Source organism: Erinaceus europaeus, chromosome 17 (genome assembly GCF_950295315.1).
Source record: "Erinaceus europaeus chromosome 17, mEriEur2.1, whole genome shotgun sequence".
Lineage (NCBI taxonomy): Eukaryota > Metazoa > Chordata > Mammalia > Eulipotyphla > Erinaceidae > Erinaceus > Erinaceus europaeus.
This window is the reverse complement of record NC_080178.1, coordinates 40723506-40741704: the sequence shown is the minus strand read 5'-3', so window position 1 is coordinate 40741704 and position 18199 is coordinate 40723506. Positions and strand designations below refer to the sequence as shown.

The window sequence follows — 18199 nt, the reverse complement described above, 5'->3', positions numbered from 1 at the left end:
GGAGGCAGTTCCTTTGAAAACTCAGGAAAGTGAAAAAGCTTGAGTAAGTGGGGCAAGAGGGTTGGGTCCTAGCGATATTACTAAGTATGTGAACAATCATTTAGAGAGGTTTAGTCAAATAATACAGGAGAAGATGAGACGTTCCAGCACCCATGTGCCATGGCTTCTACTCAGAGGAGGCTGGCTCCCTCGGGAGGAGAGCATTGATTCCAAGGTGGTGACAGTGAAGAATAGAGCATATAAAATGAGAGTCAGTGGTATTCCTTCCAGACTAGAGACTTGTTTAGGGCTAACTATTGATTTATTTAGAGTAAATATGAGATTCTGGGTTTGATCTCATAGCAGTTTTCACAACAAGCACATGATACTGACAATTACAGTCTCATAATATTGAAAGAAATCAGAAATATTTTCTTGTATTTTACAGGTGAGAAAACTTGTGGCTTGGATAGCCCATGTGCATTTGGGATTGTCCATTGAGCAGATCTGGGACTTGGCTTCTTAGTAATCCAGTTTCATTGGCATATATGTATTCTTCCCAATGTCCTAAAGTACCTCTGACTCTGCATACTACACTATCAAAAGCATAGCATTTCCATCTTATCAGAATATTAGTTGACTTCTGGGATGAGGTTTGGAAGACTTGTGGTTGTCAGAAAACACTTGTTTTACTACCATTGTGATTCAGAATTTTTTTTAATCTTTATTTATTTGATAAAAACAGCCAGAAATTGAGAAGAAGGGGGAGACAGAGAAGGAGACAGAGAGACACCTGCAGCACTGCTTCACCACTTGTGAAGCTCTTCCCCTGCAGGTGGGGACCAGGGGCTGGAACCTGGGTCCTTGTGCACTGTAATATGTGCACTCAACCAGGTGTGCCACCACCCGGCCCTGTGATTCAGAATTTTAAAGAGTGAAAAACATTTATGGCCTGGGAGGTAGTCTACCCAGTAGAGCACACACTTAACCACATGCAAGGACATGCAAGGTTTAATCCCCCAGCTGCCACATGGGAATACCACAAAAGGAGAAGCTTCTTGAGAAGTAGAGTAGTGTTGTGCTATCCCTCCTCTTTCTCTCTCTCTCTACCTGATATTGGGGGTGAGAGGGGAGGGAGAAGGAGCCCCCTGGGAGCAGTGGAATTGCATATGGAAAAACCCTGGCAGAGAAAAAAAGAGAAAAAAGATTAAAACTGCTTCTAAAGCCAATTTGGAGATTTATCATTTTGATTATTTTGCTATAGCCTTGGAGAGTATGTTCTGTTGATAAAAAGAGAATTTTTACTATGTACAAAATATTTGTTGTGACCCTAACAACCTACTATACTAAGATTATACTTTGACCCATTTTTCTTAATAAAAATATGTTTAATCTTTAAATGTATGCTTTAGATTTCCTTACCTGACTTTTGAAATACTTTATTTGGTACTTTTGATTTTATCTGATTTATATTTTTACCATGAAGTGATCCTTTTCCAAATTTTACATCAGTGTGAATTGTTGCAGGTTTGCTATATCCTGAAGTTACTTCTTAAGATAATGTCTCGTGTCCCTGTGCTTTGATTTAAAAAAGCACAGGGACACCAGAAACTGTTTGTTTTAAAGTTTAAAGTTTTATTCACGACCTGTAATTGCAATTTAATTTTTCATCACAAGATATATAAATAGAAGCATTTTCTGAATAGATAATGTGGATATTATTAACTTTGGCATGTTTTAAAATATTTTTTATCTGTTAATGAGAAAGAATCAGAGTATCACTGTGGGTTGTGAAGTGCCAGGGATCAAACTTGAGGCCCTAAGTGTGCACATCATGTGCTCTACCACTGTGCTACCTCTGGTGTATTTTCTTAATCTTAAAAAAATTAATATATTTATTATTAATTTTGATACAGAAAGTGGAAGGGGGGAGATAAAGAGTGATAAAGAGTGAGGCCTGTAGCTTTGCCTTACTGCTCATGTATCTGCCACCCTGCAGGTGGTGCTGCGGGCTTGAGTCTGCGTCCTTCAACCTAGTAATGTGTGTGCTGAACTGGGTGTGCCACTTCTTGGCCCCAAAGATTTATTTTTTAATTGATTGCACATGAGAGAGTTTCACATGAGACAGAGTGAAGAGAACAAAGCCTGGGCATCACTCTGGAATGTGCAGTGCTGAGGCTTAACTGGGAACCTCAGGTATGTGAGCCCAGTGTTCTACCATTAAGCCATTTCTCTAGTTGCTTTTATTTTTTTTTTCTAATTTTTTAAATTTGTGATTAATAGTAGGTTGCAATATTGTAAGATTGCACTGTATAGTTCTACAGCATACCCACTACCAAAATTCTGTATCCTCATCCCCCACCTCCCAAAGATAACCATTATAGTTCTCTTAAGTCTTAGAAACAAATTTGTTTGCTTCTTTTTTTCCCCCCAAGTTCATGTGTATTCATTCTTTTTTTTTTCCTCCCCCACCAGGGTTGTCACTGGAGCTCGTGCCTACACTACAAATCCAGTTTATTTCTATTTTTATTTGACAGGACAGAGAGAAATTGAGAGAAGAGAGACAGAAAGGGGGAGAGAAAGACAACTACAGGCATTGCTCAGGAAGCGTCCTCCCTGCAGGTAGGGAGCAGGGGCTCAAACCCTGGTCCTTGTGCATGGTGAAATGTGTGTTTAACCAGATACCTAAGCATTGCCCATCAATTGCTAAAATAAAATGTAACTTAGAAAAATAAAATATAGTATGTCATAAAATGGAATAGTATTTGTCTACAGAAGGAGTAGATGCTATGACACAAATACAGATTTTATGCAAAGTGAAAGAAACTAGACATTAAAGATTAGGTAGTAAATTTTTCCATTTATATGAAAAGCCCAGAACAGGAATATCAAAAGAAACAGAAAGTACACTGATGGTTTTATAGGACTAAGAAGGTAGGCTTCTTGTAGGCTTGAAGAGAACTAGGGAGTGATTGTTAAAAAGGTATGTGGTTTCTCTTTAGGGTGGTAAAAAATGTTCAGAGCATAGATGATGATGGTATTAAAGCTCTGTGCTTTAGATGAATTTTTGGCATGTGATTTATATCAAAAACTGATAAAGATCCCTGCCCCACTAGAGGGGGAGAGAGAGAGAGACAGGCTGGGAGTATGGATTGACTTGCCAACGCCCATGTTCAGCAGAGAAGCAGTTATGGAAGCCAGATCTTCCACCTTCTGCCCCCTACAATGATCCTGGGTCCATACTCCCAGAGGGATAAAGAACAGGAAAGCTATCAAGGGAGGGGATTGGAAATGGAGCTCTGGGGGTGGGCATTGTGTGGAAATGTACCCCTCCTATCCTATAGTCTTGTCAATATTTCCACTTTATAAATTAAGTAAAAAAAAAAAAACTGTCAAAAATTGGTGTTTTGCTTTAAAAGGGCCAAATATAAAATATTTGGCAAAAGGTGGGGCTGCTCTGTTGTATTTCTTTGCATTCTGAGTGGATTGATGATAGGGAGTTGTAAAGCTCCCTGTAATTTTCAGACTTTTAATGATATGCAACGTAAAAGTAACCAAAAGAACATTTTGAAAATATTTGACTCAGTGAGGCATTTTTAAAGTGGCTTTTCTAGGTTGGCAAAATAATTCACTTGGATAGGTATTGCTTTGCCACGCTTGTGACCCAGGTTTGAGCCGAGCCTCCACCTCATTGAAGGAAGCTTTGGTTCTGTGCTCTATTTCACTCTATCTTAAAAAAATTAATTAATTACATTTTTTGAATGAAGTGACTATTCTACAGTTTAATTCAAGAAAAATAGTCATTCCACTTCATTTTAACTTTATATTATGTTGTATGGCATTATGTAACTAGCACATTTCTTTCATTCCATTAAATCTACCTGTGCACCTATTGCTTACTATTCTAGGGAAGGAAAAAAAAACAGCCATCTTATTTCATTTCTTTTTTGTTTGTTTTTATTTTTTTACATCATTTTATTGTGGGGTTAATGGTTTCTGGTATGGTTGTTGATACATGAATGCAATTATTCATCTCTCCTTGATAGGTGTCTGCAGAACACTGTCCATTTCCAACTTTGGTCTTTTTCCACCATCATGTACCAGGACCCCAGCATATCCTTTCCATCCTCTTCCTACTCCTCTTTCCCCAGAGCCCTTTGCTTTAGTGAAATACATCACATCCAACCCAAGTTCCACTTGGTGTTTACCCTTTCTGACCTAGTTTCTTCAGTTCTACCTATTTGTGTTTATCTAAACCTTTTTCTTGTCTTTCTCATTTTGTCTTACATCACTTAACATGATTCTTTCAGGGTCCATCCAAGATGAACCAAAGGAGATGAATTCATCATTTTTAACAGCTGCATTGTGTATATAGACAGAACTTTATTTTTTTGTTGTTGTTGTTATTGTTGTTTGGGAGGGGATTAATGGATTACCGTAAATACAATTTTTGATACATGTGTAAATTTTCTCAATTTTCTGAAAAACTCTCAACCCCAGCCTGGGTCCTTTTCCACCATCATGTACCAGGACCTGACCTTCCCCACCCCTCCATATGAGTTCTTTACTTTGATGCAATACACAACTGTGTTAGTCAGTCATCTGTCCTTGGGTATCTTGATTGCTTCCAAATTTGGGCTATTACGAACTGTGCTGCTATGAACATAGAGCTCTGTTTATAAGGGTTTTTATTTCCTTTGGAGAAATCTCCAGACAGTTTTTCACAAGGGTTGAATTAATTTATATTCCCATTAGCAGTCTTACTTAATTTCTTTATTGAAATGAATAAAGAAACTGTAAAGAAACAATGAAAAAGCAATATGATAACATATATGGTCTTTTTTTAAGTGCTACTAACAAAATGTGAAATTTTTCTCAAGTGGCTTCATATACATTATTTGGTAACACCTTCACCATAATTGTTGGGTTCTCTTACATCCTTTAGGATGCTTCCTGTGACGTCATTCTTTCTTTCTCTGACATCATTCACTGACACCCTTCTGCTGTGTTCCTATGGTAGGCCATGCCTAACTTTCCCCTATATCTGACTTCTCTACCTGTTTCTCTTTATGTATGCTTCACTAAGGCCAGTAACTGGATCTTAATCTTTGTTCCTCAGTTTCTGAACTGGGTATATAGGAGATGCCTAATAAATGTTTATTATACTGAACTTGAGCTTAATCAATTATGGTAGAAGTTCTGTTACCAGGTGTGATAGGGACTGGTATTTTGTTTCATATATATATGAAATTATACACACAAACATGTATCTACCTTAAAGCTTTATATTAGCTAAAACATAGTTGTTCAGGTATACAATTTCACATCAGCACACCTCATCCTATCCCAAAATGCCACACTCTTTTTTTACTATAGAGCATTTACTTTTCCCCCCTCCCCACTACACCAAAATTTCAACTCTAGCACTTACTCAGAGTTTACAATATCCTGCCCCAATATTTCATAATTTTTATTCTTTAAAATCATTACTTTGAGATGTCTGTCTTTACAGGTCATTATGGCTATATCAAAGGCTTAATTGTTTTGTTGTTGTTGTTTGTTTTTGAAATCTGTTTTAATTTCAGTGGTAGGACTGGGATCCTGGTGCTTCCACATGACTCTGAAATATGAAATGCAGGTCAGTAATGTCAAGATCAACTTAATGCTTATTTCTCTGAATCCATAAACACTTCATACTTAAACATGGGGCACAATCCTAGGGGATAGTGTTGACATAGAAGGCAGAAGATGGGATTTACCATCGCTGGAGTTTTTACTTAAAGCTAAAGAATCAAAATAGATTGAGTTAAGAAACAAGCAAATAAGTTGTGCAGAGAAGACAAGTGAGAGCCTTCTGACCACCTTTGTGCAGGCACATTTAATTTTAGAACAGGATTAAGCAGTTAAATTCCATAAAGACATCATAAAAAGGCACAGTCACCTCACAGAAATAATGTGTCCTTTTTCTTAGATGCCCACATTCCTTTATATTTCTCTTACTACATGTGATTAATATGGTCCCTCTAGCTATTAAGATTTTACAACTCTCCAAGAAATTCTGTTTCTTGTCCTTGCTCTAAGAAGGCCAGACTTCTAGTCTTCCAACAGGGTGTCCACACAAGGAATATGAGTGAACATGTTTGTAAGGAACATGTTTGTGCCATAGCTTTTTGTTGTCAATGGAATTTATACTTACTAAAAACAGAGGAGACATGGAACTGTACATAAGATTTCATTCACAACTCAGTCTGCTGCCCAATATAAAAATTCGTTGACTTGAAAATTGTAAACTGTAAAGTCTAAATTTCATAAAAACTTAAATAACTCTATCTCTACCTTATAAATCTTGCATCTTACTTCTTAAGTGAGATATTTGCCAGTGTGGATTTGTGTGTAACCTGTAGAGTAAGGTTTCCCTAACACACAGCTTTGAAGTTTCATGTTTAACAATACTGCAATCATCTAACTTTAGATCTAAATAATAAAATATTAAGATGCCTATAGAATACACTTATCTAGTCATTTCCAAGCTGATGAAAAAACCTAGGGTTTCACAGTTTCCTAAGGACCTATGTGAGAAGATAAGAGAAATAATCTATGGAGAAGGCCAAAAAGTTTATCTTACATACATGCATGTGTTTTGTGTGTACTTTTTTTTTTATCATTGTTTAATATTGGTATTCAAAATTATAAGACTTCAGGAGTATAGGTTCACTCTTACATATTTGTGTATATAAACCACCACCAAGGTTCCTGGCTGCCCTCCCTACCCCTTAACTATCACGTCACAAAGTTGGAGACAGTTTGGTTACATTTTTTTTTTCAAGTTGATTATTTATTCCCCTTTTTTGTTGTCCTTATTGTTTTTTTATTGTTGTAGTTATTGATGTCATCGTTCTTGGATAAGACAGAAAGAAATGGAGAGAGGAGGGAAGACAGGGGGAAAGAAAGATAGACACCTGCAGACTTGCTTCACCGCTTGTGAAAGAACTCCCCTGCAGGTGGGGCACCAGGGGCTGGAACAAGGATCCTTACGCTGGTCCTTACACTTGGTGCCACCTGCGCTTAACTTGCTGTACTACCGCCCGACTCCCTCAAGTTCATTTTTGAAAGCTTGTCTTAATGGCTGTGATCTATCCTGGTGTTAGACTGAACTAAAATTTAATTGTTTCTCTGTGGTTACCTGTTTCACAACTTTTTCTCCTCTTAATTTATCAATTTTGTATTTATATACAATAGTATGAAATGGAGGGGTAGTTTCACACCTATGTATGTGAGTAGGATTTGCCACACACACCACTGAAGTTGCAGTGGCAACAACTTTGTGCTGAGTTTCAGTGACCTTGTTGGGTGAAGCTGACTTATTCCCAATGGGGTAGCTCAGTGCTCGCCATAGAAGCACAGGGAAGACGAAGCCATCCCCATGGCAATCAACAACAACCTGCATGGGATGTTGGTGCCTGAGATCAGTAACAAGGGCATCTCAGAGGAGAAAAGGCATTAGTCACACAGAGAGATCAGCTAAGTTTTTCTTTTTTTTTTTAATATTTATTTATTTATTTATTTATTTATTTATTCCCTTTCATTGCCCTTGTTGTTTTATTGTTGTCCTCATTGTTGGATAGGATAGAGAGAAATGGAGAGAGATGGGGGAGCCAGAGAGGGGTAGAGAAAGACAGACACCTTCACCCCTTGTGAAGTTACCCCCCTGCAGGTGGGGAGCCAGAGACTTGAACCAGGATCCTTACGCCGGTCCTTGCCCTTTGCGCCATGAGTGCTTAACCCACTGTGCTACCACCTGACTCCCTTAGCTAAGTATTTCAAGGATAATAAAGCCAGAAATCTTACTCTTAAAGGCTAGTGTTACAAATAAGAAAAATTGAAACAAGCCTGTGTGCTGAAGTTGGAGTTATCAGTATAATCTCATGTTATTCTTCCTTCACTTTCTCCCATTCTTGGGAGTGTGTTACTAACTTTCAGTTTCATTTAGGTGACAGATTACTGTATTTTGCAAAGGTATTTATACCAGTATATTGCATTACATGCGATACACATGTTTTTCTTTACATTTTAAGTTCAAGTCATATACTTATTTACATTTTAAGTTCAAGTCATATATATATTGTTATTATTAGATTTTATTTATTTTTATTTTCCCCTTTTGTTTCCCCTTTTTTATTGTAGTTATTGTTGTTGTTATGATGTCATTGTTAGGACAGAGAAAAATGGAGAGAGGAGGGGAAGACAGAGAGGGGAGAAGACAGAAAGATAGACACCTGCAGATCTGCTTCACCACCTGTGAAGCGACTCCCATGCAGGTGGGGAACCGGGGGCTCGAACTGGGTTCCTTATACCAGTCCTTGCACTCCGCATCACGTGCACTTAACCTGCTACGCCACCGCCTGACTTCTTATTAGATCTTATTTTAATGAGAAAGAGACCAAGACCAGAGCACTGCTCAACTTTGGCTTGTGGGATCTTAGAGCCTCAGGTATGATAGTCTTTTGCATAACCATAATGCTGTCACCCAGCCCATAAGTTTGTCTTGGAGTGTGGCATTGACTTTCCTCAAGTCAATTATAGCTCTGTCTAGTACTGGAATTCACCCCCATTAGAATTCACCAAGTCACCACATTGTGAAGAAGCCAAGGCTCTGTGTGTTCCTGCTGCAACCTCACCTGAAGTTCCCAGATACTAGTCAGCCAGAAATTAACTGGGAATTTGAGTGAATCTTTAGATGATTTCAGCCCCCTAGCCATTGAACCATTCCCTTCCAGCCCTGCTCAAAATGTACATTTATGAGCAAAGTAAATATATTGTAAACTCCTAGGTTTGGGGTAGACATCTGCTCTGATTCTGTGTTTATAGTATTTTCTGGCATTCTCTTAACTGTTTTCTAAGACTTAGAGAAGTTTTTATATCTCAAGCATCATTTCTTCTATTTATTATTCCTAGAATAGTAGCTTAGCAGTTGCTGTGTGCCTCTCCCACATATAAAGAAATAACTGAGGTGCTGAGACAAATTGGCTTCCCTAAGTGGGCAGAAATGCCATATAGCCCACTTCCCCAGTGATTGAAGAGGAGCAATCAACACCAAATTGTGAATATGTGAATGCTGCAGTGAACAAAAATGCAAAAGGTCTTTACAGCTAAGCCAGTAGATAAGTTTCAGAACTTTATACAGTGGAATCTCCTGTATAAGACTTTTGGTAGATTTATTTACAGTGTATAGTGACACTGTGACAGCTTTGTTTTTTTGTTTGTTGTTTTTAGATGACTCAGGTGAAAGGTTTTGGAGGCAGCAATGTGCACTAGAGCCCATTTAATCCATCTCCTCTACTTACTGTCTCTATGATCTTATCTAAGTTACTTAAACTACAGACTAAACATCAGTGTCTTCATCTTGGAATGGAAATACTAGTGCCTTCCTTATAATTGTGAGAATCAAACAATTGTAAAGCAAATGCTTCTACTTTCATTATTCTAATAGCATCAGAATATGCAAATTTGCATTATCTCTCTCTCTGTCTCTCCCCCTCCCTCTCTCTCATTCTTAGACTGTTTTTCTCTACTTCTCCAATTCCTTTCCTGCCACAACCTCTTCTGACTCTGTGCCCCTTATCTTTCTTTTTTCTTTTTTCTTTATAAAAAGGAAACATCCCTTATCTTTCTATGTAATCACCTTCTTCAATAGGCTCTTAATTTCTTGAAGGCAATGACTACTTCTTGCTTTCATTATATTCTCAGCTCTTAACAGTTTGCCTGGCAAATAGTGAATATCATTAAAATAATAAGTGAATATCTAGTGAAGGACTAGAAATAACCTATCTGCAACACTTAGTTCAGTGTCCAGCTTGGAGTTTAATATATAAGAACTGTAATAGTTATTACTGCTAATAGTGATATTTTTCAGGCATAGGCTACTTAGATTAGCTTAATGACTTAATGACTTAACTTAATTAATTAACTTAATTCTTAACATCTTTTCATGCATCTTAGTGGCCATTTTTAATACCTACTAGTTGCTAAAGGAAGGAGGGAGAATACACAGAACATTGATAAGACTCATAGACCAATTGGTGACAGACAGCATTCATTCCTGAACCCTGATATAGTGCATCAGACACTCCCTCCCAGGTATCCTCACATTGGGATCAGTTCTTACATAAGTTCTGGGAATTGGTGAGATACACTTGTTTGTTCAAAAAGCAATAAACTAAAGTCATACTCAATAAATTATATGAGGAATGTTTTAAAAATTTAGATAAAGATAACCATCACCATCATTCTTTTGTTTTGTTTTGATTTACATGGTAATATAGCTCCATGATATTCACGCTCATCATCTTTATTTCTTCTATAGCTATTGGATGAACTCCCAATGATTTATAGCTGTTGTATATTTGTGTACTGCACGTAAGTACTTATGTTTAAAATTAAATTGTTGGACATATTTTAAAATTCCTATTTGTCTGGTAGTAAATTAATAAATATACTGACCCAGTTTTATTACTGGGTGGTAATAACATAGATTATAGGCTTTGTGATCTCAATATATCTCAATATAATCTCTATAAAGTTAATTTTTTTTTAACTACTCAGCTCTGACTTATGGTGATTCTGGAAATTAAACATGAGAATTTAAGCCCCAAGGATGAGAGTTATTTCCATAACCATTATATGGTCTCCTCAGCACTATAATTTTTTTACTATTAACTTTTGTGATTTCAAAAAACTAACTAGTTTTTCATTTAATTACAATTTAATCTTTTTGTATTAATATTATTTAAATAAGGCTTTATTCAAATAAGATTTAAATTATGTAGACTTTTATTTAGATTATACAATTTGTTTTTCCTTGAATTATAAATGTACATAAAACTAAATAAAGATTTTATATCTTATGCCATAAAGATGATATTTATTTTATCAGATTACCTATTTTGTAGCTATAATATTATTAGGCAGCATAGCAAATCAACTTTAGTTCTCACAGTTGTGCAAGATAAATGAGTATTATTCTCGTTTTATAGTTGGTAAAGTGAAACAAAGAGAGATTGAATATTTTGTGCAAGAATGTAAACCTAAATTTAATTAGATGGCTGGCCTAAGCTCATGCAGTCAGTGACAAAATTAGAAAGTGAATTATAGTTCTGGTCTTTCTTTTTTTTTAATTAGTGATTTAATATTAGTTTATACAATTATAAGATATCAGGTACAATTCCATACCATACCCATCACCAGAGTTCTGTGTTCCCATTCCCTCTATTGGAAACTGCAGTGGTTCCCCTAAGGTCATAGATATGGGTTCTTTCTTTCTTTCTTTCTTTCTTTCTTTCTTTCTTTCTTTCTTTCTTCTTTCTTCCTTCTTTCTCTTATTTTTTTAATATTTATTTATTCATTCCCTTTTGTTGCTCTTGATGTTGGATAGGACAGAGAAATGGAGAGAGGAGGGGAAGACAGAGGGGGAGAGAAAGACAGACACCTGCAGACCTGCTTCACTGCCTGTAAAGCGACTCCCTGCAGTTGGCGAGCTGGGGGCTCTAACCAGGATCCTTAACGCCGGTCCTTGTGCTTTGTGCCAAGTACGCTTAACCCACTGCGCTACCGCCTGACTCCCAGATATGGGTAATTTCTATATCTGTCTGTCTGTCTGCTTATTTTTTTTTATTATTTTTTTTTGCTCATTTTTTTTTTTTTTATGGTCCTGCCTTCTATTCTAAGTCACACCTACATCTATTACTACTTCTGATGTCTTTCCTTTTTTCCTCTTCTCTCTTTGGGTCCTGATGGAATTGGGTTTCAGAGCCTTCTAGCCATCTTACCCTAACATTTCTCTCCCTCTGGGGAGTATCGTCATAGGTTGGTTTCTCTCTCTCTCTCTCTCTCTCCTTTCTTATTGCCAGCAGGGTCATCTATCACTGAGGCTCAGTGCCACCTCTCTTGGTGGACAGTTTTTCCTTTTTTTTTTTTTAATTTAATAGTACAGAGAGAAATTGAGAGGGAGAAAAGATAGAGGAGACAGGTAAGACTCAACAAAGACAACAAAAGAAAAAGCCAGTAAAGATACATGAAAAATGTGCAACCATCTAGTATAAAAAAAGAGCAAACCAAGGACCAGCAAAATTGCACACCTGGCTGGTGTGCCTGCCTTGCCATTGCACTCATCCAGGTTCCAGCCCAAGTCCCACCACACTGAAGGAAGCTTAGTGCTGTAGTGTTGCCCCCACCACCACCCTATTTCTCTTTTTCATATCTGTTTCTGTCTCTACTGAAAAAATCCAGAACAGTCAAGCCCTAGCAATGACTTTTTTTTCCTAAAGAGCTCATCTGAAATTTTTTCCTGTAAAGATCCAGTCAGTCATTATTTTAGTATTTGGGGGCCTATAGTCTTCCTCACAACTCTTTAGTTCTGCTATTGTAAAGTGAAAACAGCCATGGATAAAATACAAATGGGTTACTATTGTGTACCACTAAGTCTTTATTTCAAAACCAGGCTAATTGATCTTTGGTTTGTAGTTTGCTGCCCCAATCTAGAAAATTCTTTCAGAGAAGCTTGTTTTACTAAATCACCAGGTTACAGAGTTTGAAGATAAAAATATTGTAGAAATCATCTGCACCAGCCAGCTTTACTTAAGATAAAGAAATAGAAGTTGGTTTCATTGCATACAGCCAATTAATTTGTTAGCTGAGCCCAAAGAGCTTACTGCTGGCCAAATATTTGCTCATATTTTCTGTCTGTCAGACATAATTATAGTGACTAAATATATAAAGAAGAAGAAAAAAAGGGGGTTGGGTGGTGGTGCAGTGGGTTAAGTGCAAGTGGCGCAAAGCGCAAGGACAAGCATAAGGATCCTGGTTCGAGCCCCTGGCTCCCCACCTGCAGGGGAGTCACTTCACAGGTGGTGAAGCAGGTCTGCAGGTGTCTGTCTTTCTCTTCCCCTCTCTGTCTTCCCCTCCTCTCTCCATTTCTCTCTGTCCTATCCAACAATGAACAACATCAACGAGGCTACAACAACAAGGGCAACAATAAAGGGGGGAAAATTGCCTCCAGGAGCGGTGGATTCATGGTGCAGGCACCAAGCCCAGCAATAACCCTGGAGGGGAAAAAAAAAAAAAGAAGGAAAAAAGACTATCCCTACACACAAGAAATCCTTGTGTCTGGTTGGAAAGACAGATAAAGTGAAAATTATAACAGTGATATTTTCTTTTTTTATTATCTTTTTATTACTTATTTAGTGAATAGAGGCAGCCAGAAATCAAGAGGCAAGGAAGGGGGTGATAGAGAGGGAGAGAGACACCTGCAACACTGCTTCACCACTCACAAAGCTTTCCCCCTGCAAGTGGGGGCCGGGGACTTGAACTGGGTCCTTGTGCATTATAACATATGCATAGTTCAACTAGGTGAGGCACCACCTGGTCCCAAGTGATATTTTCTATAGCAGTAAATCTTATTCAGGGATCATTTAGTTCTAAGATATAAAAACTTACTGAGCAGGGCTGGGTGGTGGCAAACCTTGTGCATTGCAGTGCACAAGGACCCAGGTTCAAGCCCCTGGTCACTACCTGCTGGAGAAAGATTCATGAGTGGAGAAGATGTCTCACTGTCTCTGTATCCCTCTTCCTTCTCAATTTCTTTCCATCTTATAAAATAAAATTTAAAAGAAAGCCTACCCAGGAGATGAGGAAATTATATGAAACTCGGTACTAGGAAATAAGCCTCAGTGGTAGTTGAAGGGCAGCTACTCTTTCCTTCCATCTTTTCTCCATTCCTTTCCCTCTCCTTGGATTGAAGTCTTTCTGTCTGCTTGCTTTTCTTTCCCTGCATGTCTGTCTGTATTCTTCCACTTAGCTGCCCAGATATCAACATCAAACTTTGTGTCCACATCACTTTATACTTTGACTCTAACTCTGAGATTTCAGATTTTCAGGACAGAGCATATTAATGACCCAGTTTAAGTCAGGTGCCATTCATGTTCCCTTCACCTTGGAGGTTGCAGACAGTGCAGGTTCTTTAAAATGAGAATGTGGGAGGGACCCAAATGCATGTATGCAAATAATAAAAACTTGTATTTGTCTTCCAGCCTATATATTCTAAAACAAGTTTCTTGTCTCTCTTTAAGGTTTGAATGTTTCAAGGTCAAGAACTCAGTAAACTACCATCTGATTTTCATTTTAATTTTGTTTAGCTTAATAGTAACCACAGTAAGTCATATTTTGTTTTTAAAGGATTTTAAGTATGCAAACCTGTCACTTAGAATTTGGCACATTTTGCTTCCATTGTTGTTCAATTTGAAATGTTTCTACAAATAATCTACTAACAAATATTGCTTCTTTGTTTCTTGTTTAAGTGTTATGTCTTAGCAAAAAGTTAAAATAATGTTTGTTTGCTTAAGGTGGAGAGTAGAAAAACATTAAATATTTAGAAGCAATGGAAATAGGAAATGGGTCAGAAAAGTCTTCAAGAATGGGGCCTAGTTTAAACACAGTCTTAAAAGATGAGTGTTTGCCAGCAGAGGATTTCTGAACAAAGTAAAGAGCAACCTGTTTAAAAACAAGTATACAACTAACACCTTTGGGGAAAGCACTGCCTTTTCTGGGAAAAGAAGCAAGACAAGAATAGAAACCAAATAGACAGAAAGGAAGTCAAAAGTCAAACAGAAGACTTTGAAATGTGTACATTATCTTATAAATGATAGAAGTCATTTCAGGTTTATATTTTGAATTTCCAATCCCCTCTCACAATTGAATTTAATCACCCACATGACACAGGAGCCTAAGATTAGGATTTATATGACTGAGAATATGTTAAAGTGAGTATCTGGAAGCAGAAGAAAAAACTTTAATGTTCTCACTGAGCACCTGTTGCATGCCAGATAGTTTTGTGAAGGTTAGCTTATTATTCTCACCACTTTCAGTCCCATTATCTGGATAAGGAAAAACCAAGTCTCTTGGTTAAGTGCTTTGCTTGATATATCCGAGTAAGCAGCACAGTTTGAATTTGAACTCCTGTCTCTAAGTCCAGTTTAGTATAAAATTGATCATCCTTCAGAGATTGTCATAATACCCTCTTCCTGAGCACTTAATTGTGTTTTCCCCTCCTTGCCTCACATGCAGAGGTCAAGAGACCACAATCCAGAAGAGTTCTGAAGCATTAAGTTCACCTTGGAAGTGCTAGCACTTGGGGAGCCCCACCTGCAGGCCCTAGCTTTTCTGTGGTGTGCCTCCTCATCTGGCTGGCTTTGCATGGCTGGAATCAGAGCTAAGTTGCAGCTCTAGGGAATTAGGAGAGATTGAAGCTTTAGCGAGTTGCTGAAATAGGGTTTCTTCTGCCTTCATAATATACTTTATTGACATGTATTTCTTTTAATATATTCCAGGTTTACCTTAAGGTAAAGGAGCCTATATTCCACCAGGTAATACTTTAAAATGCATTGCATATTTGATTATTCATCAGTACTTGCCTGACTTCTGCTTGCCTTTTCTAGTAAATACTTGTAGAAAAAACGTCTCAGAATGACTTAGGAAAGGTTAGTTTTGAAGCAGAGGTTGCAAATCAAGTGCCTACATGAGTCAAGAGTAGAGGGAATATATTGGGATAGCCAGTAGCCAGTCCAGACTTGAATTATCTCTGGAGCTTCAAATGTTTCCCGTTGCAGCTAGGAATTGGGGCCTTGAACTCAAGACTTTGCACTTGATAATGCATGCACTTAACCAGGTCTTCATAGTCAGGCCCCTCTGGCAATCATTTTTTCCCCTTTTATGCCTCCAGGGTTATTGCTGAGACTCAGTGCCAGCACTATGAATCTTCAGCACCTGGCAGCCATCCCCCCCATTTTATTCAGTAGGACAGAGAGATTGAGAGGGGAGGGGTAGGTACAGGAGAGAGACAGACACTTGCAGGCCTGCTTCACTGTTTTTGAAGCATCCCTGAGGCAGGTGGGGAGCAGGAGCTCAAACCTGGGTCCTTGAGCAGATCCTTGGGCACATAACTTTTTGCACTGAGTCTGGCGGTAGCACAGCGGGTTAAGCACACGTGGTGCTAAGCGTAAGGACCGGCATGAGAATCCTGGTTCACATCCCAGCTCCCCACCTGCAGGGGGGTGAGGCAGATCTGTAGGTGTCTATTCTTTCTCTCCCCCTCTCTGTCTTCCCCTCCTCTCTCCATTTCTCTCTGTCCTATCCAGCAACAATGACATCAGTAACAACAACAGTAATAAACACAACAGTGATAAAAAGTGCAACAAAAAAGAAAAATAAATAGGATGGGAAAAATAGCTTAATGGTTATGCAAAGAGACTTTCATGCCTGAGCCTCAAGTCCCAAGTTCGACCCCCCACACCGCCATAAGCCAGAGCTGAGCAGTGCTCTGGTAAAAAAAAAAAAAAGGAAAATAAATAAATAAAATAAAATAAAAATATCTGTTTCATAACTTTGTGCACTTAATTTGGTGTGCCACTGTCCTGCTCCTGCAAGCAAAGTTTGGCATATTGAGCTCATTCATTTATAAATTTGGGTGTTAATATATATAGAAGTTTAGAAAATTTGTTCTGAATTTTTTTTTTTCCTATTTTCTTTTTTTTTCTTCAGGGATATCTCTGGAGCTTGGTGCCAGCACTAAGAATCCACTGCTCCTGGTAGCCTTTTTTTTTTTTAATTGGAGAAGACAGAAATTGAGAGAGGAGGAGAAGATAGGTAGAGAGAAAGACACCTGCAAACCATGTGAAGCTTCCCCTTTCAGATGGGGAGCTGGGGTTCAAACCAGGATCCTTGTATAGATCCTTGCACTTAGTACTATATGCCCTTAACTGCTTGCACCACTATCTGGCCCCCAGAAAATTATTTTATGATCAGAATTTTTAAAAAAAATTTTAATACGTATTTTCCCTTTTGTTGCCTTTGTTGTTTATCGTTGTTATTGCTGCCATCGTTGTTAGATAAGACAGAGAGAAATGGAGAGAGGAGGGGAAGACAGAGAGGGGGAGAGAAAGAATAGACAACTGCAGACCTACTTCATCGCCTGTAAAGCGACTCCCCTGCAGGTGGGGAGCTGGGGCTCGAACCGGGATTCTTATGCCAGTGGGTACACTTTGCACCATGTGTGGTTAACCCGATACGCTGCCGCCCGACTCCCAGATAGGAAATGTTTTTTTTAATGTTATATTGGATAGAGACAGAGAGAAATTGAGAGGTCAGGAGGAGATAGAGAAGGAGAGAAACAGAACTGCAATACTGATTCACCACCTGTCAAGTTTCTGGCACCGGTAATGGCAAGGGGCTTGAACCCAAATTCTTACATGTTGTAATAGGTGCACTCAACCAGGTGCACCACCATCTGACACTACAGAAAATTGCTTTAGAGTTTGTAAATATATATATATATATATATATATATATTTAATACTTATTTATTTATTCCCTTTTGTTGCCCTTGTTGTTTGTTATAGTTATTACTGATGTCATTGTTGTTGGATAGGACAGAGAGAAATGGAGAGAGGAGGGGAAAACAGGAGGAGAGAAAGAGAGGCACCTGCAGACCTGCTTCACCGCCTGTGAAGTGACTCCCCTGCAGATGAGGAGCCGGGGGCTTGAACCAGGATCCTTACACCGGTCCTTGTGCTTTGCTCCACCTGCGCTTAACCTGCTGTGCTACCGCCCGACTCCCAAATTTGTAAATATATTTAAAGAAACTTTTTAGTTCTTAAATATAGTGGAAAGGTGGGCCTGGGAGGTAGGGTGAACCTGGTAATATTTTTTAATTAATTTATTTTTAAATATTTTAAATTTCTATTATTGGATAGAAACAGAAATTGTGAGGGGAGAGGGTGATAGAAAGGGAGTGAGGGGAGTCAGGAGGGTTAAGTGCAGGTGGCTCAAAGTGCAAGGACCCCGGATTAAGGATCAGGGTTCGAGCCCCTGGCTCCCCACCTGGAGCCAGGGGAGTCGCTTTACAATCAATGAAGCAGGTCTTTCTCTCCCCCTCTCTGTCTTCTCCTCTTTCATTTCTCTCTGTCTTATCCAATGAAGACAACATCAATAACAACAAAAATAATAACTACAACAATAAAACAAGGGCAGTAAAATAAGTAAATACTATAAAAAGGGGGGGTGAGACAGACACTTGCAGCACTGTGTCACCACTTGGGAAGCTTTCCCCTTGCAGGTGGGGGCCAGGGGATTAAACTTGCATCCTTGTTCACTGTAATTAATGTTATGCTTA

At 38.4% G+C, this 18199-nt stretch overlaps 1 protein-coding gene across 6 annotated transcripts in view; it reads left to right on the top strand.

The window, feature by feature from the left end:
• The window catches only part of ACER3 (alkaline ceramidase 3), a 99366-nt gene that overhangs the window by 57630 nt on the left and 23537 nt on the right, over positions 1-18199 (top strand). For 4 of the 6 annotated variants that reach the window (XM_016191135.2, XM_016191133.2, XM_007529692.3 and 1 more), the window contains 4 exons: positions 5565-5617; positions 10343-10395; positions 14103-14184; positions 15360-15395. In XM_016191135.2, coding sequence (XP_016046621.1) covers positions 5565-5617; positions 10343-10395; positions 14103-14184; positions 15360-15395 — 224 coding nt within the window. Of the gene's footprint in view, positions 1-2516; positions 2602-5564; positions 5618-10342; positions 10396-14102; positions 14185-15359; positions 15396-18199 lie in introns of all 6 variants that reach the window. The other 2 variants (XM_060177410.1, XM_060177411.1) reach the window with 2 other exon arrangements.